We start from the raw sequence: 27,864 nt of genomic DNA, 5'->3' as shown, positions 1-27,864 counted from the left end.
CGTCAATCGTGTAGCAATAAAAGGTGAGTGAAAATCTTGAGTGCTTGATCCTCAACAATTTACCTGTACAATATCTGAACCATATAACAGACCCAACTCAATACAAGTCGAGTGTAATTTAATGTAATAAACCCAATTATATTTTGTGTCTTTTTGCTTGTTTTGTAGCGACAAAAAAATAAATGCAGCATTTCTCTGAATAGTATGATAATAAATAGCAACTGGAGAGTGATTGGAAAAAAATAACTTTATAGTAAACTGTTAATTTACATCCCGGACCTGTCAGTTATAATCTATATATACGTAACTAGCCCTCAGTTTATAACAATTTTCTAAAAACACTGTTTTGATACAAGTACACATTTCTGTGTCAGAAAATAACTACCACATCTGAGAAATCCATAACTTGATGCTTTTTTTCCCCTCTGCCCTTATTGGCACGGGATCATTTGAAGCGAGCGCTCCTGGAATATGGAAGACAGGGTGGGGGCTGGGAGTCGTGATCACCTGTAGGTGTATGTCAACCACACACCATCAGCGTTGACTGTGTTTTTTCTAATTACTCTGCTTGAGACGGTCGCCAAAAGTTTTGCACTGCTGCAGGTTTACATTTACAAACAGACACAGATTACTGAAAGAATCCTTAGCAAATGACTCTAAAATTGTACTTGCATACTTGAGGATTTATTAGCCTTCATCAATGATGCAATAACATTTAACTTGTTTACCTAGTGGTTTATTATGCTTCACTTACTAATCCCAATGCTTGTTTTTCACTGTTTATTAATTACTTGCACCCACTTAAAATTAAATATGACTTACCGTTGTTTGCTTAAAAGTAAGAACTTTTATAAACAATTTACAAATATTTATAACTGCTTAATCAATTGTGAATAACCTTTTATTAATGTCCTATTACCATTTATAACCACAGATGTAAATGTGTATTTTAAATGTTGATCTTTTAACAGTTACTGTTAATAACTTGACCTTATCAATAGCCAGATAATACTTTCATAAGACCTTAACATATTATCCCAGGAATATTATTAATGAGCTATATCTTATGTATAAATAATTAGTAAATTATGTATTTCATATTCATTTTATATCATTTGTTATGATTTATAAATCATGATATATCAGAAAGTGACACTTACTTATCTACCACCATACACTGTTCAGGTAGGGGAAACAAGTCCATTATTTTGTTAGGCACCCAAAAATTTACCTGAGTACTGATCCGAAATTATGTCTTCATTCTGCCATTTAACATACAATATTGTCGTCTACTTAGTGAAGAGTGAATAAAGACATGATTTTGGATACAGCAGTAAGCAAACTGACAATTTGCAGCTACATTGATTGTCAGGTGGCGGATGTTGGAGTGATGTCGAGGGCAGCTGCAGATGAGACTGAGACTCATATTTATCATATTTTCTCAAATGAAGATTGGAAACGTTTCCACCAGGTTCTCTTGGCTGTGGCAAATTTTTAACATATGCACAAAATTCAAACTGCTCCACACAGCTGTGCAAGAGCACTACATTCAGAGAAAGTCATCCTTCTATCTTGTAATAATTACAGCCTCGCAATCTTTATAAAGATGCTGTGTGCATTGTGTTTTGTGGAAGTTTCTTCATATTTTCTAAGTGGGAAAGTTCACATTTTCCTTAGTTTATGTCCAACTGTCACCTTGGGAGAAGTTGAAAGTGCGAGTTTATTGTTTTATTCACAACTGGTCAGTAATGGCCAGTAGTTAAAAAAAAGAAAAATAAAAAAAGTTAAAATGCTCTTTTAAATACATTGCGGTTATGAGTATGAGGCAATGTATGTTACCTCTAATGACAAAAAGACAGCAGCTCATTTGCTCTTGTTGATTTTTCCTTATCTTTGAATCCCTTAAAAAAGGCAAACAGGTGCTTTGTGATGACAGGTTCCCCATGACCGCTAATATCAGAGCGTGTCTCTGTTGTTTCTGTGACTGGAGTGGGTGCGTGGCTTACTAATTGTGTCGGCGGAGCAGAGGCACCATCACACCCGGCCAGCTGTCTGCTCCAGGGCTGTGTGATCTGTCCAGGCTGCCCACCTTCCTCTCCCATTAAGCTCAATCATGCTGGTATGCTGCAGGTCTAACTATCTTCCCATCCTTTTCCATTTAACCTCCTCCCCTTTTGCACGTACAATAATCCTCCCTTTGGCACAAAAGGAACAGCAGAAAGACGATGGAGAATTCAAATGGAGAATTATAGGGACCTCATCAATAAACTCTTATTAGTAAAAGGTGTGTCTTAGTTTAAATGTTTGTTTTTTCCACATATATATTCTTGGAAACCTGACAAATACAGTGCATTTTAAAGTAATAATGTTGTAACAGTGACAAAATCAGCCAGATTAAATGACTGGTACAGACTGTTACATGAATAATGCAGGCTACAAGATGAAAGACAGCTTCGCCTTTTGTAGTCTGTCAGGCAGGAAGCTGGGGAGAGCCATGACTGGCTTTAAGACTACGCGACGCATCACTCTAACTGCCTGTTAGTTTGCCTAGAAGGGGAAAAAAATAATATTGATTTTTTTTTTTTTCTCCTTATCATTGGAATTGTCATTTCACATTCATATCGCTGAGGCAGACTTTCACAAGGCTTTATTTCTCAAATTCTGTCAGAAATGTAATTTTTCATCTGTGTTAATGCTCTAAGGCAAAGTCCTGCTTCACTGCTCCTGTAGGTACAGTATCATATAGTACTTTACATCTCTTTCAAATATGTCAGACTGACAGGCCGTAGATTTCAGTGAATTCCATGTGAAGTGTTTTTATTGTTCACGATGAGCATTATTCAGTGTTTCAGTGTCTCTGATGGTAGCTGTGATTAATAGCTGTCACTTCCTGAATTCAGTTTGCATGACGGAGTGCCTCATGACCTTTCTTTGAGGGAAATGGTCTGTAGTCAATGCAATATGAGGGTGTCAGAAAGCAATAAGTCAGAAACACAAAACCACAAACAGAAAACTAATTAGAAAGCACTGAAAGAGTGCATGAATCTGCCAAGGCTGCACGATCCTTTTGATTTGTAATTTCAATAACAGAAAATGTTTAGACATTTTAATCTCCATTTAGATTGAAATCTAGATCAAATTGTACATACAGTAGCAATGCAAGCATGGTACTCATTTTATATTCAAGTATGTGCTACGATTAATGAACAAAGAGAAACAAGATGGCTCCATAAGACTGTGCTTAGACAAAGTGGTGCTTTGAGCTAAATACTAATATCAGCATTCTAAGAATGTCTAACATAATACATAGATTTCCGTTTAGTATGTTGCTGTGGTAACAATAGCCTAACTGATGCTGGATCTTTGTGGCTGCTAATACTCAGATATTGAAAAGATCCAACAATGTTATATGAGCGATGTTATTTTTATTATTATTATTTTATTATTATTATAATTCTCGATTCGAGATGCATACAAAATTATAATAACCACCATCCGACCGCGCGCACACAAACACATGAATATAAAGAGAGGACGTTTGCTCGGTGCTTCAGTCTAATGAGTGTGCTTTGCAGTGGAAGACTTGTATTCTAGCTTGACCTGCATGGTTCGCACCGCACCTCATCATTATCTATGTTTTGAAGAAGTTCCACGCAGAACTTTCTGATGGCTGTAGTTGTCTTTGCATGTTTCCCCATGTTCACACCGGGAAATCTAATACCAGGACAGCTTTACCTACAAAGCTCCGCACCCCTGAAAGCAGCGTGATCTTCTTCTAACCATGTTATTTAATGCAGCTGGCAGGTACCTTTTAGGCACGTTACCGCCACCTTCTGAAGGGAGTAACGCATTACAGCTAGGCCTCGGTAAAAACGGGAAATAAGGAAGAACGAAAGTCGCATGTACTAATTGATTTTGGAGATTAAAACGACTATTTGAATACTCAAAATTCGTGACCCATCTCTAATCATGATATGGCTTGCTTAGTTTTCTTTCTTTAATCTGAGACCCAGATGCATAATGAGCGGGACATTGGTGGTCCCTCTTTTTAATGGAAACACTGCTGTTACTGTTGTTAATATCTGCCATATTACATCTGCAATAAGCTAATAGTGCTTTATATATTGGCCTGCCAGTTTGTAGGTCTGGCACTTATACTAACATAGGCAAACCCTTGAAAGGCTGCTCGAAATACTAATGACTATTTTTATAAACAAGTATATTGGAAAAAGGGACATTTTGACTTCATTCACCCTGTAGGGGACATAAATATCTGTATCCAAATCCATTGGCAATCCATCGAAAAGTAGTCAAGAACCCAGTGGTGGTGTTAAAGCTAGCGTCTGTGCGATTGAATACCAGTGTCTCTCTTGAATAGCTGTTAGATATTTCTGTCTACATCAAAGTGGAGGACTGACCAAAATATCCATGGGTTACGTGGTGAAAACTTTAAAAAGCTCTTTCTTACTCTGCTATTAAACATAATTAAGTATATTCTCACCCACAGTTGTTCCTGGGAGTCATTATTGGCAAAGTTTCACTGAACTCTTTTTCAGATATCCAGTTAACATTTCCAGCAAACATCAATAAAACCCAGATATCCTGCTAGCACGCTTACAAACTGGACCAGGCCTCCTTAGTGGAGGTAATTAAAACTGAGATGAAATAAAATCCACTTCACTATGCAAGTAGGAGGAAATCAATACTCACCAAAGTAGATTTGCTCGGTTTTTGGAATTTTGCCTGAATTAAAAGCAAAACAAAATACTTAAATTAATTCAAACTGGGATCCATAGCTGTTGACGATGCAATTATTTCTTTCATCCTAACTTGCTGTTCTGTTATTAATACAAAGCCCTCCTCTTATTACACACCTTTTATCTTCTCAGCATGATGTGGGCGGACCAATCAAATCGATCTCTGTGACAAACCCTGCAAGTGTTCATCTCCAGGGGGGCTCAGCTACTGATTGTGTTTGCGTTTTTCCAGATGGTCACTAAACGGAACACTCATTGATCTGGGGAATGACTACCGGCGTCACATGTCTGGGGGCAGCCTGATCATTAGAAACCTGGACAAGGACCAAGACTCCGGCGTTTACCAGTGCACGACTTTCAACACGTGGGGGTCCGTCCTTAGCCGCAGAGCCAGCCTCCAATTTGCATGTAAGTGATTCTCCAATTTCTAACACATTTCTGGCTTGGCTTTGAAACACTTATGACACTCTTGTATTTGCTCTATATCAGCCTGACATGTGGGGTAATAAGCTTATGTACATGCTCCATTTTTTTTTTTTTTTCATCTACCATTCAGATTTCTCATTTAGATTGCCTGGCAATCTATTTTCAAGGGGGGGAAATGGTAATCGAATGAAATGTCAGAGGCAACAAACACAGTGGGTGAGGTAGCTTCTGACTGCCTCAGAACTCCATTGATTCTCATTAGTGGTTCCAACTATGACAGCATCTGTGCTTCTTCCGAACGGACTCATGTTTCCTAAGTGATCGCCAGCCCCTGTGATCCAGACTTTAAAGCAAACAAACACAAATAATGCTTAAGAAGTGTTTGTATCTTTGTAATAACCAGCCTGACTTTATGCATAATAAATTCAGCAGATTGCGAGCCAATCTGACGGTGACAGGCTGTCTGCTGCTCTGGCAGCCTGCTGCTTTAAAGAAAAAAAGGCAAGCTGGGGAGTGATGCTGCGGAGTAGGGTCTTACCTTCCAGACAAGCACTGCAGAGGCACCTCTCCTCTGTTGATCAAGTCTGCTGACTATTGATCATGTCCCAAGGATAGAGAGCCTTTCACTTCCTCTCAGGAGATGGACTGCCATTATCCCTATAGCTCAGTAATGAATCTCACTTGTGAGGACTGGGTGAAGAGAAGAGCTGCTTGAAATGTATTGTCGTGCCTAATGCACAGTGAGGGAGGTCTAGGAGATCAGCAAGGCTGATACTTCTGTTTTTCCGTGTAATGAGGCCACTGGCCTAAGATAGAAATGTCATGCCTTCTTTCCTGCTTTGCTTTGCTTTGCCTTCAAAATTCTGCTGCAACCACTAAAAGCACGTACTACTGCAGGTAATTTCTTACAGCATAAACAACCAAAATAATGGTCAAAATGAATTACAAAACTTCGGTTTCAAAATTCAGCTTCGATACAACTTAGGTCAACAAATTGCTGAGATCTGGGAATGCAGAAAACCGTCAGACAGGAGAGAAACATGACCACTCAGACGATCAGACCAGTCACAAATATACTAGCAGTGACTTGAATAATCTGGCTAAACTATTGGATTCTTTACACCCTATCTGATTGACATGTTTGTAGCCTTGCCGAACTTTGCTATAGTGGACAGAGACACTACAAATGATGTAACTGAGTACAATTTTACCATAACCTATACAAACGATGGGCAAAACAAAAATACCCATCATGATGCCACCCATTGGTTTGTGACCAGCTGTTTTGAAGCCTCATCTGGCGTTTTAGTTGTCGCAGTATTGACCATATTTGGACAAGCTGGGGAACACTATGCCCGCCTACCTATGCTGGCAACCCAGATACAACCAGGCATTAATCAAACCGGGACCCCAAACATGCCTCTCTTTGAGGCTTAACATCTAATTAATTATGGAAATATTTCCAAAGTTACCACAAGATAACTCATCACAAGGAGTGACTTTAGCTAATGAGACCATTATGACTTGTAGAAAAAGTATATTAGCTTTTTTTTCATGAAAGAAGTTGACATTATTTGAATGGGATTCAACAGGAGTCAGAGTTTTTTTTTTAAACCTAGTGGCCCTCAGTAGTATCACACTTTGATTTACTTCTGCTTAGGTTTTACTTTTCCAACCCAGAGCCCACGTCCATTTGTATATAGTCTATAGTTGTAAATAAGATTAATCTTTCTTATGAATGTCTCACATACACGTAAAGAGTTGTATTGTGGTGCCTCTGACGCAGTTAATATTAGCTTTCTACAAGAACCCTGGCAGAAACCAAAGATTGCAGGGATTGTCTCTACGGTGGCGACATTGCTCAAACCAATCATTTCCGAGCTGTAATGGACAGTCTTGTAATGTCTGGGCCAGCCACTCTGGTATGGCAGAGACTGATTCTGCTTGCAAAGAAATCACTGCAGCTACATTGAGTTTGGCCTCTAGGTTTCCGAGTTACAGTGTGTGGTCAGTTCACTCCAGTGAAGCCCATTATTCTTCTGCTCAGAGGCCATTGAAGAGAGAAGTGTATACCCCCAGCACTGAGTCCAGCTACACCTTAACCCTTCTATGTACAGTTTTGCAAGATTTGGGTGAAGGAGACGCCCTCTCCTTGTTCATCATTAGTAATTATTATGAATGCTATGATTAACCTCCCACTGATTCTGAAGGCATTTCCTTTATAAATATCTACTGCTGTTATGCTGAGCTTTTTCAATCATCCCGGTATATGAATCTTGCTCCAGCACAGCTCCTCAGAGTTATAAATGTCATTAGGAGATGGACTCTGTATTTACTAAGACAGCCTGGTGAGATCAGAAGGACACTGCATCCATCTGTATTTCAAGTCGGCCATCTCCTCCTGTGGCCTCTTTGGTGTCTTGCCGTGACTTGGCTCTGTTTGATTCCACTGCGGTCATCAGAGAGCTGCTCATTAATCTTACCAACACTCTGTCCCACTTCTCTCCATAATCTTCCTTCTCCTAATTTCCCTTATCGGTCACACTGACTTTCTTTTGTTTGTGTTTGGAAGGCTTACTCTAGGCTGTTAGCCAGAGGGTGCAGACAGAGTACAGAGCGGACTGCGGCAGCTTCCCTCCATCAGTCATGAAGCCAGGGGTGGTTTATCATCCCAGGTTTAGGTTTTGTGTGCCAGCAACTGCTCATTCATTTGCAGGGGGATAGATTGTGCTGAGAGTATTGATGGGGAAGCTAATGCTTTTAAGTGCAAGATTACACCACATTTAATAATGATGTTACTTATTGCTGCTGGCACTTCAAACTGTCATTTGTCATGCACGCTCTCCCGTGTTTGCGCAGTCCACACAGCATTTCCTTTCTCCCCTCGCTCATTTTATCCTATTTCAGCCTCATCTCTTTCTTGTGCTAAAGTGTAGTGTTGCAGGGTAAACGTCACCAAGTCAGGTCCATCTATTTCATCAGCACCCCGGATGCCTTTGAAAGTGTTGGAGGCTGTCAGGAGGGTGTCCCGGGGCAATCAATGATGTCCTATTAAAGTCCCAGCGCTCCAAATGTAACATCACAAATATGCCTCAGTGAATAAGTGAAGGGAGTTTTGGAAAACGTATGTCCCCTTTCTTCAAAACTGTCCTTAAGAAACCCTTGTGAATATAAACTATATCTAAACACACGTTTTGGCTGTCTGACACTCAGAACTATCGTGTTATAATTTTTTTTCTTTTCTTTTTAGCTGCAGTCTAACTCTATTTCAATCTTATTTGACTCATCAGATCTCGATAACTTCAAAAGTCAAACAGTGAGGAGTGCTGTCAACGTCCGTGAGGGGCAAGGAGTGGTTCTCTTGTGTGGACCGCCTCCACATTCTGGAGGTAAGTTTGCCATATCAGGCTTTTGTAGCTGTTGTCTCTTATTTGAAGGGGACTCTTTTCATTGTTTCAAGTTCTTAATCATCATCCCCTAAAATTGTTTACACAGGTTTAAACCAAACTCCACTAGGGTGTTTTTCTTTCTTTCTTTAGTCTATTTTTGTAATTCAAATTAGTCTCAAAGAAATACAGTTACTGTCTGTAAATATGAAAATAAGGCAATGAGATAGATGGTTAACTGAGCTTAACACAAAGACTTTGAAACAAGTAAACAGCTACTGTATCTGGACACTGTCAGAATGTGACAATATCTGCATAACAGCACCTCTAAATAATAGCACTGTATTCATTTGCTTCTTCTGAAAAAGGTGTTGTTATAAAGAGGTCTAGGTACTAAAATTATAACCGAGATAAAAATGTCTAGCCAACATGTGTCACTGTCACGTTTTGACTTGCCAACGTGAAGGAAAGTACATGCATGAATGACCGGCCTGTTTTCATTTCAAGTGGTACAGAGTAATAGAGTCTGCATAGCAATGAGGTTGTGGGTGGCTGGATGCAACAAACAAAGAATTTAGGGAAATTTGAGTCCGTGAGAAAGCATAAGTAAACCTGGACTTTATTTAGGTAACGTAAGTACATGAGTTACTTGCGTAACATACATTAAGTAACTTCTTTATTTTAATCCAAACCATTATCTTTTTTCTAAACCTTATCGCATGGTTTTTGGTGCCGAAACCTACTTTTCATGCCTAGTCAAGGCAAAATGTGACACTGACACGGTATCCTCTCGTGAACTGACAGGTGTATTACACACTTTGGCATAATCGCAGGTTGAGGTTTATGCATAATACATGAATTATTGAAGGAGCTAAAGGGTGAATTTTGCTGTCTGTTTCCAAACTGTTTCCAGTCTTTATGCTAAACACCATGAAACTGTTGGCTGTAGCCTTTTATTTATGCACCTCCACACATTCAAAAAAGATGCTTTAATTGTGCAAGTGAGAGGCTAACACTGTCTTCTATAACTGAGCGGCCACAAATAAGAAGATAAAGACGCAGGCTGCACTCTGCAGAAAACTGAGAGCATGCACAATGGCTGCTGCCGAGCTTGTCACCCTCTTGATACAATAGCTTGCACATTGGAATGACCAATTTCTTTCACAAGTTAACAGTTTGTAGCACAGTGCATTGTGCAGCTGGTCTATGGGATAATGGGTGAGAGTACTCTGTGTGAAATACAGTTTGACAGCTTCCCTCGCTGACATAGGCTTATACGCGGTTGGCTACTGTAACCGTGGCGCTATTGTGTTTTCCCACATTTTCAGAAGTGATTGAAAGTAAAGCAGCGCAAGCCAACTGTCCCTTTATTCCTTCATTGCCCTGTTGCTCCCTCCACAGCTCTCTCCCCCTGTCCTTTGTATTTCGCTCTTTTTCTTTTTCTCTCTTGAATTTTGAAAGCATTGATGTGTCACATAACCTTCAACTCCGCTGAACTTTATCTGACACCTACGGTAGGAGGGATTCCTTTTGGTTTTCATTACGCTTGATTAGCTTTGAAATCTTCAGCAGCTTTTTCCTCCACCACCACATGCGTTATCACACCACCCGGTTAGGAAAATTAAAATGCAATTCTTTCACAAGTAATTGTTATTGTATCACTCTTGTACTCCAACATAGATATTTGCTCACTGAAACGGCCTCTTTGACACTTCTTTGTGTTACAGAAAAGCTCTTTTGTTGTATTTTCACTCCTTGCTTGGTAAAATTCTATCACTGATCATTACAGCCACATAGTTCAGACGGAGTTTATGCTGACGCTGAACTATGTGGCTCCTGCTTGCCTAATCAGAAGGAGCTTTATATCTGCATGGCTGCATCCAGCTCGAACGTTGCATCTCCTCCAAAGCTGAGTGGCTCTCTCCCTCGGGGGCATTGAATATGATTGACAGTCACTGCATGCACCTTTTGACTCAGAACCCCGTCACCTCCGAAGTGGTAGATTACACAGATCATCTCCTCGCTCTTGGACATCTGTGCAGTGTTCGCTTCTTGAAAATGACGCAGTAATTCATCATGGCAGGCTTCTCCTTTCTTATGGTTGACATGCCGCTTGTGAAGGGGCAGGGCAACATATTCCTACCCCCCTATGTCAATCCATCCATCCATCCATCCCTCAATCCATCCCTTCATTCATTCAGGCCACCCAGGAACTTAGTCACTCGGGGACCCACGGAATGGAGGCCATGTGTCAGGGGAGGACCACTGACGCGCTGTAATCCATTTTGTTTCGCTCCCTTTCATTTGGTCTCCCATTCTTTCTGCCCTGATAGCTAATACATTCACCATGTCTTGGTATCTCATCCCAAGGAAACTGAGATAAGGGGAGGAAAATGATGTGATATGCTAACATTTTCTTTTGAACCAGCTGTCCATGTCATAGTAACCAATGTATCTAATATGTGTGGAATCAGCCGAGGTGTGAAAGTGGACCACTGCTGTGCTAAGTTAAACTCTTTTTCTTTCTGTTTACAGAACTGACATTTGCATGGATCTTCAATGAATACCCGTACTTTGTCCAACAAGACAGGCGTAGATTCATCTCTCAAGAGACCGGGAGTCTGTACATCGCCAAAGTGGACCCCTCAGATGTGGGCAATTACACCTGTGTGGTTAACAACACTGTTACAATGGAGAAGGTTCTCAGCTCGCCAACACCACTGGTCCTCAGGAATGATGGTAATTATTTGAAATCACATTGTGGCTTTAGTTTACGTCAACTACTCATGATAATTTAGTCATTTCGATTATACTTAAATGTCTCATCAGATGTTTCTGGTCATTGCTTTGGTGATTCCATTAAATTAGACAAATTCCCATATTTGTGTTCTTTTATATAGCTCGTAGAGAGCTGACAAATCCTATTTGTGTCAACATGAATAGAAGAGTGTTTTACAGAAAAAAATGACAGTTTTAGCCCGAGTGTTCTGTAACATTACATCAGTGGTATAGTTGACTTTATCCCATCATGTTAAAATATACATTGACAGCATCTGATGACATCAAATGCCACTGTTGACTGCACATTTACTGGGCAAAAGCCAATATTATTATTTTTTAATTTTTAGGTCAGCTAAAATTTTTTAATTATCTACAGTTGAGTAAATTTACTGGCAGTAGTCATTACGGCCAGCAAAATCAGCAGTTGCTGGCTTAAGCTTTCACTTGGTACAGCTTGTTAAATAAAATTGCAGCTCTTGTAATTTGTAAATTGTTCTCTTTCAAATTCCCTTATAAAAACAGTTAATTGATCATGTGGTGTAATGGTTAACAACTTCAGGGTTTTCCACCAGGAAAAATCCCAATGGCTCCCGCTAGAAGCAGTGATGAGGTTGAAGGAATAGAACAGACAAAATATTTTATTAAATTGAAAAAAGGTTTTAGTTACTAAGCTGAACACTGGGTATCTCGATAGAAGTCCCACAAACATTTCAAAAAGACTACAATAATCCAAAAGGAACAAAAGAGGTAAAAATGAGACACTAAAACAAGAAGAACTTAGAGAAACAGAGAACTTACTGGGTTAGAAAATGCTCAAGAAGACATCGGGCAAACTCAAACAACAAACTGACAAAGAGGGAAGGAGAGCACACAGGCAGGGAAATACACCAGGGAGGGAAGCACAACGAGGGACAGATTTTATAACTGATTTGTAAAGCAGCACGAAATAATTTGTTTACCATTAATGAAGCCACTAATTACAAATGTGGTATAATGTTCCACTCAAACCACTGTTTTGATTGGTATTCCACTCATCACGCAGAGCTTTCATGAGATGCCTTCAGGCTTGTATTACTGCCAAAATGTCACAGATTATTACTAACTAATCACTGAGATGATCAGAGTATGGATTGTGTGTTGAGAGAGTTGCAGCTCCATATTCTTGAGCTTGTCCACGTGGTGTGTACGATACATGCACAAGACCCCGATTCAGCTCTTGCTTTCAGACTGTGGGGTTGTAATTAGTACATCTATCTCTCCAACGAAGTCTTTGACCTGCCCTAGTGATGTGAATATAAATAAAGTCATAAATGAAGTCACATTGCCGACTGTGATAAATCTATACCAAGCAAGTCTTTTCCCTGAAGTGCTGTCTGAATCTTTTATAACCCACCTCTGATTTCTTTTCCTCTCTACAAGCCCTTTAGTGGTCACTTTTGCTCTGACTTTTGTGCTAGCTGTCCCGCTGCGTTACTGCTCTCTCTCTCTGATCCAATATGAACCCAATGTCTGCTGTTAATCATTGATGTAAAAAGCTTGTCATCTATTGTGTCCCTTTTGTAGGAGTAATGGGTGAATATGAACCCAAAATAGAAGTTCATTTTACTGATCCGGTTCCAGCTGCAAAAGAATCAGTGGTGAAACTGGAATGCTTCGCTCTGGGAAAGTAAGTCAGCCTCATGGTATGTGTGTTTATGTGTGTGTGTGTGTGTGTGTGTGTGTGTGTGTGTGTGTGTGTGTGTGTGTGTGTGTGTGTGTGTGTGTGTGTGTGTGTGTTTGTGCGTGTGACATAAGCTGTAGGCTGATTCATACATGAATTTATGCTACTCAAGATGATTTAAGAATGCACTGGCGTAGTATTATTCATTCTCACACTCATCAATCCATAGCAGAGCAAGGGCTGCAACACTAAAAGACAAGAGAGCTGAAATCAAAGTTCTTTTAAGAGCATTTGAAATCTGAGCAATCACAGTATGATTTGTAGGGAACAATAATTCACAAGGCTTTTGCTTCAACTACTTTCCCGCTTGTGCTTAATCGCACTTTGTTCACAGAGACTGACAGTTGCATCCTGGGAACTTTTTGTTCCTGTTTTGCAGCCCTGTCCCAGAAATCAGCTGGAGGAGAACTAGCGGTGTCCCTTTCCCCAGCAAAGTCAAAATGAAGAATTCAAACGGCGTCCTTGAAATCCCGAATTTCCAGCAGGAAGACGCGGGGACGTACGAATGTATGGCGGAGAATCGGAGAGGCAAAAATGCTGCGCGGGGTCGTATTTCATTCCATGGTAAGTGAACCATTTCAAATTGAATGACAGTGGAAGCATGGAGACACTGGGGTGAATGTAACAGACATTCACACTTGTACAAGAAACATGCAGCTGACCCACAGCTGGAATCCCAGTTATTGGACAGAAAACACATCTACATGTGGGGCATATTGTTGCCACGCCACTTTAAAATAAGCTATGGATCCAGTGGGTAGAAGTGAAAAGTGAATTTTATTTCAGCGCCTTCAAATTAATTTTCAGTTAATATTCAAATCTGTTTACCAATTCTGTCTGTGCCATTACACTGATAATCCACTTGTTGAGTTTTAACTTTGATGCAAGTTTTAACTTTAATGCGAGGCTGGTTTTACGGCTTTATGATTTCTGATGCCACACTTTATTAATCCAGTGCTTCTATAATTAAAATACATGTTTGAATAGGTAATCCTTTCATTCATTCCAAGCTAAACCTCACTGGCTCCAGACAATGACGGACACAGCCCTCTCTATAGAGGAAAGCCTCTTCTGGGAGTGTAAAGCCAATGGGAAGCCGAAACCATCCTACAGCTGGATCAAGAATGGGGAGCAAGTGATGGCTGAGGTATGGAAATCTGTTAGATTTATTATGGTAATGCTGACAAACCATAGAAAAAACACAGGATTGGATGTAGAGTTGTATCTCCTCTGTATATGTGTCTCATCAGTGTTTCTTTCTGCTCAGTTTATGCTTTGATAAGTTTGTAGCCACAATATTTTGAACTGGTTTATCAAGTCCTTTTCACAGTTTGGTTTTGGCTGTAATGTTTAATGACTTGCTGAGGTAAATCTGCCAATCCCTTTTCCCTAATATGGATAAGGGATCATCTATGTTAATGCAAGGTGTAAATGCACAAACACCACCTCAGGATCGGAATGCAATTGGATCGGCCGCATCATGTTTGGAGGTGGTCTGACGTTGCAATCGGATCTGAGCCAGATCTAAATTCCATTCCTACAGTGTCGACAAACACAATGAGTGTACGTTTCTACTGAATTTACAGCTAATGAATAGTTGGTACATTGTCCACTTAATACCTAGATTATAGTTAAGAAACCGATGTTCTACACCCCTTGCGGCACTGAGGATCCCTGGTTGGCTTAGCAGTTTAAAAATCAGTCATAATTTGAGTATCATCATAGTAAATAAATATAATAAATAGGAAAATAAAAGATCTTTTGCTATATTCTTAGTGCTTTTTTTTTTTTTAATTTTTTTAGCATTGCCTCTTTTGTATATCTAAGATGCATGTTAATTCACCACTGCGTCTTCATCTTTCACAAGCTGAACATATGGGGAATGGCACAAGTCTCTTTTGTCTTTTTTTCCCACCTTTCTCCTTTCTCCTTCCCTGCTGTCTCCTACCTTCATGGTGCACCAATAATTGCCATTGTGCCTTTAGACATAATAAGATGGCCTGGCAATGGATATGCAGAACAGTTTCTCTTTTTCTCCACAGGGCCGGGTACAAATTGAAAACGGGGCCCTTTCCATAGCAGCGCTAAACCTGTCAGATTCCGGGATGTATCAGTGTGTGGCTGAAAACAAACATGGCATTATTTATTCCAGTGCCCAACTAATGGTGTTAGGTAAGATTGTGTCCCTCCTTCTGCTTTTATCCTGCTTATCTGTCTATGCGTTTGATCATCTCCTTAGATAAAAACCAGCAGCCTGCTATAACGTTCCTCAGCAATCAGTCTGCACACTCATTTGATGTCACCATGCGCTCCGCCAGAAAATATATGAATCTGAGAGTGTCTCATTTTACTTTCAGTCGTTTCATCTATTGATTTGGATACTACAAACTCATTGCTTTGTTGCATTGTGAATGCTCTCTCGTGTAGATGGGGTATTGATTTATTTGCAAAGCTTTGATGACTTCCATCTGACTAGCTCGATGAGAAATTAGATTTTCTCTCGATACATGTGATGACACTTCATGGTCCTAATGATGGCGAACAAAATGTGATGAGTGCAGGCAGGAGCTGATGGCTGAAGACATGACGAGCGTAGATGTTGTTTGTGTGTATTTGTGGGATCAGTGGGTTCATAACCTTGAGTGTAATGGGCATTTGGGGTCAGATTGTGCTGTGATTTCAAGCTGCTTTCTCTGAAAGCTCATGAAGAACTAATCTCAAATACAGCACGGCTAATCTGCAACGGTTTAGGTTGCCTATGTTTTTTTAATCTCATACTTTATCTGCTCCCCTACGTACAGCTTCATCTCCTAGTTTTGCCAAAAGTCCGTTAAGAGCCTTGCTAAAAGCTCGCTCAGGCAGCGAAGTCACTTTTGAATGCAAGCCTGAGGCCTCGCCCCCAGCAATTAGCCTGTGGAAGAAAGGGAATGAGATCCTGCAGAGAACTGAAAGGTAGGATAAAAGTCCAAGTGCATATTCCTCCTCGCAGCTTTCACTCACATTCACTGCAAGCCGACTTGTTTCGATAGCGTATTTGGCATTTGTGCAAATGCATAAAAGTAAAGACTAATTAGGAGAATGAGAGCAGTGAACCCACCAAGAAAATTGCACATAGCTAATATATTGCATGCACCCTCATGTGCAAAGTGCTTTATGTGATGGATGGAGATGGTGGATGGTCATATCAACACTGCATGCATTAAATATTTACAAATGGACTCTGTCCTAAAGATGAAGTCTATCCATTTCTAGACCGAGTAAGAAATTTGAAAAGTATGACTGAAGCTGTCGCATGTGTAATTATCTACTTTATCATGACATACAAAGAGATACAAGAGTTTGATTGATGTAATCAGCAAAACTGTAGAGATGAAAGCCTTTCCGCAGATTGGAGGGAAGAGAGGTCTCACTATTCTCAAAACTCTGCACGCTGACACGATGAAGACAATGAGCAAACATCAAGCACCACTTTCATCAGTATAAAGTGGTGTTTAATTTAGTTTGTTGTCTGATTTTGTATTGAATACAAGAAGACGTCATATAAAACTAAAGAACCAATTAAAGGTGGAGAGTTCCAAAAGCAAATCGGATAAGAAATGACACATTTGAGCAATCTGTCTGCAGACTTTTCATCATCCCGAATGGCTTGGGAAGGAAAGCCTTGACAGTGACTAAACCCTGCTGCAAGTCAGCATGTGCACGTCAAGAATTTGTATCACACAAACACACGCACACACACACACATGCACACGCACAACAGGCAAGACAGACTGAATAAGAACAACTCAAACACAGGCATCCCAGTGTGCTGAAGAAATGCTGTTTGAATCACTCCCATGCTGCTTATTGAAAAGGAGGTTAGAAACAGAACAATAGTAGCAAAGCGTCTTGTCAAAACAGCACAGAGGCTCTTTAGTTGGCTCCAGACGGGAAGCTGCATCTAAAGCTTCAGAAAATTGGTGAACGTCCCAAGCCAACTGACATTTAGCACACTATATGTGAAGCCCACATACTCTTTCAAGGTGCACAACATGGCATGTATGCAGACACTGGAAGGGAAATGCTGTCTAATATCGGCAGCCATGCCATGCTGTAAATTGGGGCAGTGTGCAGAAAATAATTGTTGCACATAATTGAATAAAAAGGGAAAAAGTAGCACTTTTTTTTTTTTCTGTTAACCATTAGAAGCTATAGTTCAGTTATGATTCTTCTCATTTGTGCTAGCACAAATTTTGAATTTAGCATTATCATGTAATTAACGCTTGGGGCACTGTCCTTGTTTTTGTTGATTGGACATGTTTTTAATCAGGAGAATGAGAGCAATGAAAAATATATGATTTTTATATTTAGCTTGCAGAGTACCATATATTGGGCTTTTGTTAAAAATAAAGCTATTCAGTGCCCCCCCCCCCCCCCCCCCCCCCCCCCCCCCCCAGCATGATATGGGCTCCTCACTGACCATAGCAACATAAAGCCTGTTACGCACATTTATGTATTCAGGAATTTGCTCATGGATGCTCTTTGTAAACTATTTCTTCATTTTGTTTTGTGTCCCAGAGTTTAGCCGACTGCTGAGTCAGGGGGAATGGTCACCCTGCCTGCTGCTTACCCACCTTTAAGAATTACATTTTTCTGGGATTTAGTGGAGAGCTTTTAGGTACCATGAGGGTCAACATGCTTGAACATGACAGGAATATAATTCTGGTAAAAACACCACAGGGCAAACGTATTACATTGAGACGACTCCTAAAATAGCTGACGTGAATACATTGAATATCTATACAAAGTAATGACTACATATAGGATCAAAACAAAGCCAAGCCCTTCTGTCTGTCTGTACAATTTTCAATTTAGTAACCAGCTGTTCTACTTCCTTCAGGATTACTTTGCTTCCAAACGGAACATTAAAGATTGCCAATGTAACCAAACGGGATGCAGCGAGCTACACATGCATTGCTAAGAATCAGTTTGGGACAGCAAGCACAACTGGGAGGCTGCTTATCACTGGTAAGTCCTGGTTTTCTTCAATCAATAACTGCCTAAAAAAGTAAATCACCCATACTTAATTGACCTTTCTCTATGCCCTGCCCCCGCTTTTATAAGATCATGCCTATTATGCCAAGCTTGAAAAGCTTTAAGCACCGCTTGTATGCAGTTTTCATTGATAACAGTGGAGATTTCTCTCTAAACTCTCGTGGTAATTTTTGAAGCAATGGATTCTTGATTTCAAACAGAAAGTGTCTCAATTTGTACCTGGTTGATTATAATGGCTGTTATGACTTTAGGGTTAGGATTGACATGAACTCAGGGGTCATGGAGGAAAAAACAAATAATTTGGTAATTTTCGGTTATCAATTTTATTTTGTTTTCTTGCCAAAATTGATTCTACTATTATTCCTGTTCAGCTGATGCTGTTCAAGGTTGACTGGGCTTTAAGTAATTGGTGATATTCACATGGTTAATATTGCAGTTGTAGTGGTAATACAGAAAGCAGGTGACTGTGTGTAAAAACTGCAAACGCCCAAACAAAATTCACAAAATATTTTTGTTTTTACTTCCTCTCACACGAAGATAAAATTCTGATTAGTATTGCCATGGTAGATATATCCAGTAATGGGCACAACTAAGCTTTTACTTTAAGCATCAGCTGGTTGCCTATTCTGTTGTATTAAAATGGATGTAGGTTTAAATGATGTCGTCCACAGTGATTGATTGATGATATGAATAACAAACACTTATTCGGAAATTCATATTAATCTGAAACCAGGCCATCTGGTGATAGCTTCAATTTTTTTGTACAGACAAGTGAATGATATTGATCCTCTCATTCCTTCAAATATGCAATTAATGGCTACATAATATGATACCATGCTAAGTCTGTAGCCTAAAAATGAAAAGAAAAGCAAAAGAGGTTGAAGCTTAACAGATCTTGGTAAAAAGTCATCATCATCATCAGCAGTTAGCATGTACAGTAATACAGAATGTAATATAACAGTCTGATTAGGTGTTATTTATGGAAATACACACGTTGCTTTGACAAAAACACAATGAACTTTACTGTTTCTAAAAATGCCAAACTTTAAGCAAAGCACATGAGGATGATGATGGAACAAGGAGTTTGGTAAGTCAGTGCAGAGCAGGTCAGAGCAGCAAATGCTTACATAGTGGTTAGCAGAATCCAAGGCTGGTGTTCCACAAGGTCATATGTCAGACCTTTGAAGCATATACATAATTGCCCACTTATGTTTACTCTTGGCCCCATAAATAATGCTAGGTTACTACTAGATGTAATATAGTGGTTAGCCAGCCATGCATGCGTCACAATTTTGTAATTATGATTTTGTTTCTGGAAAGACAATAAAAAAAAAGACATCTATATATATGCCACGTATTTTTCTGTGTAAAGCTAATAAAGCTATGATTAGGCAACTGCTTCTTGGCAAAGGGTCAGTTTCCTGGCAGTTCTTCCAAAACAGTCCACCTATTTATTGTCAATTTACCGTATGGCTTGAAAATCCTTTCATTTCTCCCTCTTTTATGTTTATCTTGCATTGCATATGTACCGTTAACAACCAAGGTTATTGTGAAATGAATATAACTGGTATACATTATGCAAAATAGCAGTAAAGCAAGCAACAAACATTATCCTTGATTTAGTTAAAGGTCATTATTTATGAGTGCAGTGACATAACACGTTCATGTAGTCCCCCAGTTGAATTTGTTGTGTGTGTAGCCACCTAACGTATTTTTCTCATTAGCTTCCATTCTTCTCGCACACTGACAGCTGAACCATTTAATGTCATAGAATTTAATTACTGTGACCTTTCCTCAACATACTCCGAGGCCCCCAATCTAACACAGTCACCAGCGGGAATGTGCTCCCATCTCTGTAATCCTGTTTCGAACATTTTCTCCCAAATTGATCCCGGAACATGAAGTGCGAACCGGAGATGTCATTAAATGTTACTAATGGACAGGCTTGGAATTTAAGTGCTTATTAAAATCAGGAAAAGCCCACATCCATGGGTAATTTAATGATGGTGACTTGATTTAGCTGTGAATTGTGAGTGAGATAGTAGTTGCAGAGGTCATGGTGGTGTTAGAGGTTCTGGTGGCAGAGATATTAACATGCGTACGCTGTCATCTGTTGTCTGGCCAGAGCCCACCAGAATCACCATGAGGCCTACTAACATGGAGATTATTGTTGGCGAGAGCATCGTGCTACCCTGCCAGATTGCTTCAGATCCAGCCCTGGATGTGTCTTTCTCATGGGCATTCAACGGCCAGCTCATCGACTTCCAGCGAGACAGCGATCATTTCGAAAGAGTGGGCGGGGTGAGTCATCTCGAGCATTAAACTCAGAGTCTTTCTGGCTATTCTGGGATTAATTGGGACATACTGTGCAATGTGCAAGGGTATGCTCCATTGCCCGGCTGAGGGCTTCTTAGACACCAATAATACCCAAGTGAAGAGATTTCTGGCAAGTCTTGTACATTTGAAAGTTTTCCTGTGGTTAGGGGTGAACAGAATATCAAAAAAATAATGATATCTATGAGGAATCAGTTACAGTCATATGCTGTAAAAGCCTCAATGAAAGGCACTATCACTTCAATAATCGAGATCCTTACCTTTTGAATTGGCTGTGTAAGCCACCCACCTCTAAGAATATTTTGATGAAATGCCATTTCAGTCTTACAGAGGGTCCTCATTAATAAAGTCTTTATACTTTTCATCCCTTCAACTTCTGATTCCCATACCTCAAGGGAGAACATTTTCTTATCATCTCCCTCTGCCATAATTTAATTTGCATACCTATTTATGAATCTTTAGCCCTGAAATAATTAAGTAATGAGCCGCCTGGCATTCACCAAGGGCAGGCCTGGCACCAGTAAATGTTCATTTGAAATCCTTTTGCCTTGAAATAAAGATAAGTGATGACTTTTGTTTAATATTTGTTCCTTTTGATGAAGGGCAAAGTTAATTGTTCAGAGCTTGTCAGTTTAAAATGACTACACACGCTTTTGCTTTATATAGTGACAATTATCATCCAAGGTTAGCAGTCTGATCAGTGCCATTAATGTGTTAAAGGTTGATATGCACGCTCACAGTTTTTTTGGACATGCCAAACTCATATCTTCATGAATGCAAATAGCAATTACTAATGACATTGAACTGTGCATAGGCATTTAATTAGATATAGTTTTCACAGAATCTGTTTCCCCTGTCCAGAGAGATTACCAGCCCCCTGCTCAACAGCTTCTGATGAATTAATTTACATAATTAAAGTAAATCTGCCTCATCACTTCCTTCCTGCCAAAGCAGGAGGCCTTGCGACGCATCGCGCGCTCTCAGGTCGGCCAGGTGGTGCCTGACATTGGAGAGAGAATCAGACACGGCGTTTTAAAACTGTCAGGCGAAAGGAAAGGAAACGAAAGGAAGGGGAAGAGAGAAAAAAAAATAGAGTGGTAGAGGTTGTCTCTTTATCCAATGACCGCAAAGAAGTGCCATTCGGCTTGGCTCTGCTTTGTCAGGTGCCCTAGAGAGGTGGGGATCCACGGGCATTCGTGCCTGGTTGCAGCAGAGCGGAGCTATGATCACTAGCCGCTGGGGGTGATGAAATCTACTATGACTGCAGCGAGTCTTACCTGGCCCACCCCCAGGTAACTACTTTCTAAAGCAGCACACTCGTCTTTACTGGCTGACATGCTTTGTGACAGGCCACTTGAAGAGGGAACTTTAAGATGTATTTTAGTTTAATAGTGGTGTTGTGTCAGTTATTTTAGAAAAACTCTCATGCTCGCTCACTTACTCAGAGTAACAGAGTGAACTATTAATTGCAGTATGTGTTTTAACGGTGCATTACTTAGTATTTTAAGTTTAAGATCTTTTTAAAAGACTTTATTTTGCACATTAAAAATAAATAAATTATATATATGCAAAAATGACAAAGACAGCAAATTAACAGTGCAGGAATAGGCAGAAAGCCCAGAGAGCTCCTTTGAAGCCTCCACCTAAATACATTTCAAATTCATAAAGAACACAAAATTAACATACAGAAAATAACATTGTTACGGAAAAGTGATAGAAAACATACACATGTGTATACATAACAGCAATAATGATAAGGGATGATCTATTGGCAGAAATTTAAAATAATATTCATAATTATGTTTTCATCAGTTTATAATCACCTAAAACTAAGAATCACTGTATTTTCATTACCTTGAGTCCTTTATATCTACATAGGGAGCAGGTCCTCTTCTAAGGAGCCCGCCATGTTGTACCACCATGTTTCTACAGTAGCCCAGAGGGGACAATACTAAACACGAGCTTTAGAGAGGGCCTTTCTTGTTATTCAGGAGTTTCAAGGCCTCTGTAGATTTTGCTACACGCTTGGAAGGGCAGGATGAGGCGAGGGTCGCAACCTCACTCAATGCCACTAAATTCTGCACACAGCTGTTTTGGGACATTGCTTTGGCTTTTTAAAAATGAACGTGCACAATGAATATGTTAATTTTTTTTTTTTTTAAAGAAATCCTCTGTGAGAACCAGAGAGCTTGGGATTGCAAATCACGGACAGGGTGGGGAAGACTTTAAAATCTGAGAGGTTGGCTAAGGCATTGAAAATTCTCCTTCAGCCAGCCACAAATTAAAAACAGCCTTATAAAGATAAGAAAGTTGACAGTATTTGCTGTGATGTTTTGTTGTTTTTCCTCATGTCCATCACACACAATGCAGCTCATGTAAAAAAAAACATTTGCTCTACACTGTGAGTTATACTCATATCTCGCTTGAGCTTATGTAATTAGAGAATAATGAGGATTGCCTTGCCAATTAGATAGAATATGTTTGTTTTGTGTGTCCTGTGTGTAGCTGTTTGCAGGGGGTTGGGAGGCTGGTTGGTTGGGTAGCGCCTGAAGGACAGCCAATAGTGTTATTTGTGCAGAGTACATCTGCCATGTCTGTTGTTGGTGTTTGAAGAGAAGCAAAAGTCAGTGGCCCGGAGATGCTGTGATTGTCGAAAGCATTATAAATGTTAAAACATCCCAGAACCAAAAGCTGAGTGATGAAACAACACTACATCTCTTACTTAGCCTTATTTTTCCATCTCCTCTAGAGTATATCAGGGGATCTGATGATCCGTAACATTCAGCTGAACCATGGAGGGAAGTATGTCTGTGTTATTGACACTGATGTGGAAAGCTTGTCCACCTCTGCCATTCTGGTTGTCAAAGGTAAGAGAACCAATTGATTTTAACAGCTTCTTTTTATAAGCCTGTGTTTAAATAGCCTGAGTATATTTACTGTAAAATAATGTGGCATTGAAGAATCTGTTAGAGATTAGTGAAAGAAGTTTGACAGAAAGGTGTGAGAAATCCCTGCAGCTTCCTACAAAGATATGGGAAGGCGGAAATGGATGCTGCTGCAGTCAGTTATGTCAGCTTCTGTTTACATTAAATACTGAAATGTAAAAATAGCATACACACACTCAAGCTGGCATGGGTGACTTTGGGGCCCAGCTGACGTAGCTTTGTTGATATGTTCTTAGTGTATCTGGCTCAGTGTGCCGCCTTAGCTCTGGTGATTTACATTGGTATTCATGCCCTTAACAAACTGTAATAGCTGTCCCAGGTGCTTTGAGAAGGCAATGTTTATCACAGAAAATGACTGTAATTGGCTCATTTACACATCGGCAAAATATCATGGAAAGCATTCGAATAATGGAGCAGCAGAGCAAACAAGGACAACACGGCAAAGCCAGAGCATGTAACAGTCACACACACACTTGCTTTTCCCTTATTTTATTAAGCCTCTCTTTCTTTTTCTGATTATCCCATCAAGTTTATCTTTCCACTGCAACTGATCCTTATGTTCACTCATCACTAAGTAGTCCCACACATCACATACGCAGTGTGTGCACACACCAAGGACACAGAACTTAATTAAAGCGAGTATGATGGCCTTGGTATGTAACAAGGTGTAGAAGCCCTTATGAGTTTGATTAGGGGAGGCTTCTTGGAAGAGGTGATAACCTTGGATTCAGCCTCCTCGCTTTCTGATTGATGCAGGTCCCCCTGGTCCTCCGGACAAGGTAGCAGTGGAGGAGATCACAGACAGCACGGCCCAGTTATCCTGGACTCCTGGAAGGGACAACGGCAGCCCCATCACCGGCTACATCATCCAGGCTCGAACGCCTTTTACTGTGGGCTGGCAGGCTGTAGACACAGGTATGCTGAAACAGTCCTCCTGTCCTCTTGTAGTATTTGTACACCCTTATGTGGGTATTAATTTGTTTATCCTTTAATTTGAGTCAAGTAGTGCAGCATCTTGATATTTTTTAAATTGTTTTTTCAACTATGCAGTGCCGGAGGTGGTCAACGGTAACATGCTGACAGCCACTGTGGTGGGTCTGAATGCCTGGGTGGAGTACGAGTTCAGGGTGGTGGCCCGCAATGCTGTTGGCCTTGGAGAGCCCAGCCCGGCCTCAGCCAAGACTAGGACAGAGGATGCCAGTATGTACAACTCAACACTAAACTGCACACATTGATACACAGAGTGCTGAATGATTCCCTGTACTTTTAAAATTACTTTGTGGGAATATGCATTATGTCTTCCTGGGATTTCTTTGCAGAAATGGATTGTATCGACAGAACTGTTTTTTGGGGGGGAAATTGTCAGTTTATGGACACTCCCTTTGAGATGAACAAAAGCCCACAACTGATACTCAGCTAAAAATAAAAGTGTCCCAAAGCTCTGCTGAGGATCCTCCAAGAAGACGGACACTATTCTGTAGTAGATTTTGCCGTGTAAACACCTGGCTGGTGTAGAAGCACACTGAAGACAAATCAGTGTCAGATACTGACTGATCTGGTTGCATCATCAGAAGATCTAAACAATCAATATAATGGCGAAGTCCAGGGCTTTGCAGTCTGTTCACGTCTCTCTGAATTAGATCACTTTTGTTGCATTTTTTTGCTTCTGCAAAACCAAGAACTCTCATGGAAGTTTATTTATTTCAAATTTTTATGAAATTTAAACTTTAGAAAGCCACAAACAGGTGAAAGAGGTGTAACATACTTGAAAGCTGTAGTTGTGTTTAAGAAAACTGTGTGTTAGCCTCCACCATTTACAGTAATGCAAATTGTAGCGTTCAAGCTTTTTTTAAATGTTCATGGACCAGTGTTGATGCTAATGTGGCGTAAAGCCTGACCTTGCCCTGTGTGCAGAGCTAACTTATGCAGCTTAACAATATTTTCTTATCATAGAGAATTATGTTCAACAGAGCGGAACACAAAGCTTAAAGTGTGACAGTTACAAACATCGAAACAGTTCTGAAGGATATCAAACAGTTACTGGGAGTGATCAAGAAGTTATCTTATGCACAAACAGAGCACAGTCCAGTAATGAGCAGTGATCAGTGGGACGCAATAACTTTCACGAGTTTTCCAGAACACTTTGCTTGGTTTAATAGCTAAATTACTGCTTCTCCCGTGCTCCGTGTACATTTACCTTGTTGCGCTCAATTCGTGCCCGACAGGAGCAGTCTCTGAACATTTTGAATGCACCTCCTATTACTCTACTCATGGTTTTGCAAATATTCTTAGCTACTAATGATTTGATACCATTAACACAGTTTGGTAAGGCAAAGGCAATGGGAGCAAATCTTGGCAAAAATTCCTGGGAAAAACTCAGATCTCAATTCCCAGCATTCAACCCTGCCAGACAACCACTCATGGGCATAAGACATAGATGCTGCTAACTAAAGCAGGGGTCCATTTACTGTACGAAAGAATACTATGAGGGCATGCTTGACTGCTCCTCCACCTACACTGCCGTTTTTGCCAACATGTTGCGCTGCACAAACAGCCAAGTGGGAATAGAAACGGTGTGGGTTGAGTCAAATGTTACAAAATATTACAAATTTTGGCTTACTGTGGATGTACGGTGACATCTGGGCAACGTCAGCAATTTACACTCCTCTGAAATGTTTGTGTTTGCACAGAGTGGGGGATTTGTGGGGTCTAAAATAGACGATAGTATCTGCAGCAGGCGCCCTTGTCACAAGACTACAGCTGAGGTTTGTCGTTGAGCTTCGTAAACTGTGTTCTAATTGCTCCCCTCTGGGCTTTACCTCTCAGTTCCTGATACAGCTCCCACTGATGTTGGAGGTGGAGGCGGCACAAAGTCTGAATTAGTGATAACATGGGAGGTAAGTCATCTGTCACATTTGACTGTTCTCTCCATTGCCGAGTAATGGTTTTGCTTAATTGTGCAGAATTGAACAGAGCAATTTTATGACCCACATTAGTGAGACACCTTTTATTCAGCTTAGCCTACGAGTGCCATTTCTCTCTCCAAAAGCAGGGACCGAGAGCACTTCCTTTGACGAGTTTTGCACTTTAGTCACATTTACATGGCCACGCAAGAGGAAAAGATAAGGTAAAAGGTGATTGTGGCGGTAGATGACGGCGAGAAAGGGGATGTTGTGTATTCACAGAAGCCCTCGTCGAGGTACAGTGCAGAGATGGGCCTGTCTGTTTCTTTGTCTGTATGCGTTTTAATATCACTATAGTTTTGTGTTTCGCTCCCAGCCTGTGCCCGAAGAACTTCAGAACGGAGAGGGCTTCGGCTACATCATCGCCTTCAGGCCTGTGGGCACGGTCACATGGACGCGAGCAGTTATCTCCACACCCGGAGTGGCACGCTACGTCTTTCGCAACGACACCATCCCGCCCTTCTCGCCATTTGACATCAAAGTGGGAGCCTTCAACAACCGAGGGGAGGGGCCCTTCAGCTCTATTGCCACCGTATACTCGGCAGAGGAAGGTACGGTGCAGACTTCATAGCCCAACGGCGGAGAGTGATGCTTAAATAAGCTATAATCTCTCTCCTTACCACTATGACCTTGAATAGTAATGATGAAATGAGTTTTTTTCCAGTGCTGTTATTTCCCTCCCCTCTCAAGCTGGGAATGTCAACTTGATATTAGTTATCGTGCTGGTAGATTACAGGAAATCCTAGCAGACACTTACCACACCGCGCTGTCAGGGAGGTATCCTGTTAATTGAATTTGCCGGGCAGATAGTCTTCCCTTATGTCAGTCACAGATCCCATTAAAAGAGAGCAGGGAAATAGCTTTTCAGTGAAACTACAGGTCTATTCTGTGCCTTACCTCTTATTGCTATTAGTGTGTGTGATAGTGTTGGATGAGTCTGTGGAATTCTCAGCACATTTCTGCTCTATTTCTGCAGTCCCCAGTGTGGCTCCTAAGAGGGTTAGGGCTAGAAGTGTGTCTGCAGCACAAATTGAAGTGATCTGGGAAGCTTTCCCTACCATCCCTGAAAGAGTGCTTGGATATGAGGTATGACTCACTGCAACATAATTCTTCTTATGTATTTATTTTTTCTCAAGTAACATAATAATTGAGATTTTTCACACGGCTTGTTCATCAGCTCCTAACCATCGTTCATGTGATTAGTTTTCCTGTCTTTAACTTGTAATATGATACAATTTCTTCTCATGTATCTCTGCAGAGGATTTGTTTTAAGCGTTAATAAGATCAAGAAATGACTTCAATACTTTGGCACATCAACAACAAACCCACAAGCGGAAAATAAAATCCCTCATCTTTTCAAGAATGGAAAGAGTGCTTTGCTGGTTTTTGTCACCCCTTCCCTTCCCATGCTCTTTCAAAATCTGTCATCTCTGGCCCTTGGCTCAAAGCTCACCAGTTGCCATAGCACTGGCTACATTGTCCTTTTAGAATGGAGCTCATTTCACCAAACGCCGTTCT

General features: G+C 40.5%; 1 protein-coding gene across 1 annotated transcript in view; it reads left to right on the top strand.

Annotated features, from left to right (window-relative positions):
• Positions 1–27,864, top strand: part of cntn3b (contactin 3b) — a 52,477-nt gene that overhangs the window by 17,080 nt on the left and 7,533 nt on the right. Inside the window, exons 4-19 of the mRNA XM_069165374.1 lie at positions 4,990–5,165; positions 8,474–8,572; positions 11,105–11,308; positions 12,914–13,016; positions 13,450–13,634; positions 14,081–14,217; positions 15,113–15,242; positions 15,872–16,022; positions 17,950–18,077; positions 20,230–20,405; positions 23,188–23,305; positions 24,140–24,298; positions 24,434–24,583; positions 26,210–26,280; positions 26,663–26,897; positions 27,323–27,432. Of these exons, the coding sequence (XP_069021475.1) occupies positions 4,990–5,165; positions 8,474–8,572; positions 11,105–11,308; positions 12,914–13,016; positions 13,450–13,634; positions 14,081–14,217; positions 15,113–15,242; positions 15,872–16,022; positions 17,950–18,077; positions 20,230–20,405; positions 23,188–23,305; positions 24,140–24,298; positions 24,434–24,583; positions 26,210–26,280; positions 26,663–26,897; positions 27,323–27,432 (2,332 nt within the window). The remainder of the gene's footprint in view (positions 1–4,989; positions 5,166–8,473; positions 8,573–11,104; positions 11,309–12,913; positions 13,017–13,449; positions 13,635–14,080; positions 14,218–15,112; positions 15,243–15,871; positions 16,023–17,949; positions 18,078–20,229; positions 20,406–23,187; positions 23,306–24,139; positions 24,299–24,433; positions 24,584–26,209; positions 26,281–26,662; positions 26,898–27,322; positions 27,433–27,864) is intronic.

The sequence above is a fragment of the Embiotoca jacksoni genome, unplaced genomic scaffold, assembly GCF_022577435.1.
Source record: "Embiotoca jacksoni isolate LCO1_2020_lvr unplaced genomic scaffold, fEmbJac1.0.p SCAF_1, whole genome shotgun sequence".
In the NCBI taxonomy this organism is placed as follows: Eukaryota; Metazoa; Chordata; class Actinopteri; family Embiotocidae; genus Embiotoca; species Embiotoca jacksoni.
The sequence above is the reverse complement of the archived record's forward strand: the minus strand, read 5'-3'. Positions and strand labels throughout refer to the sequence as shown.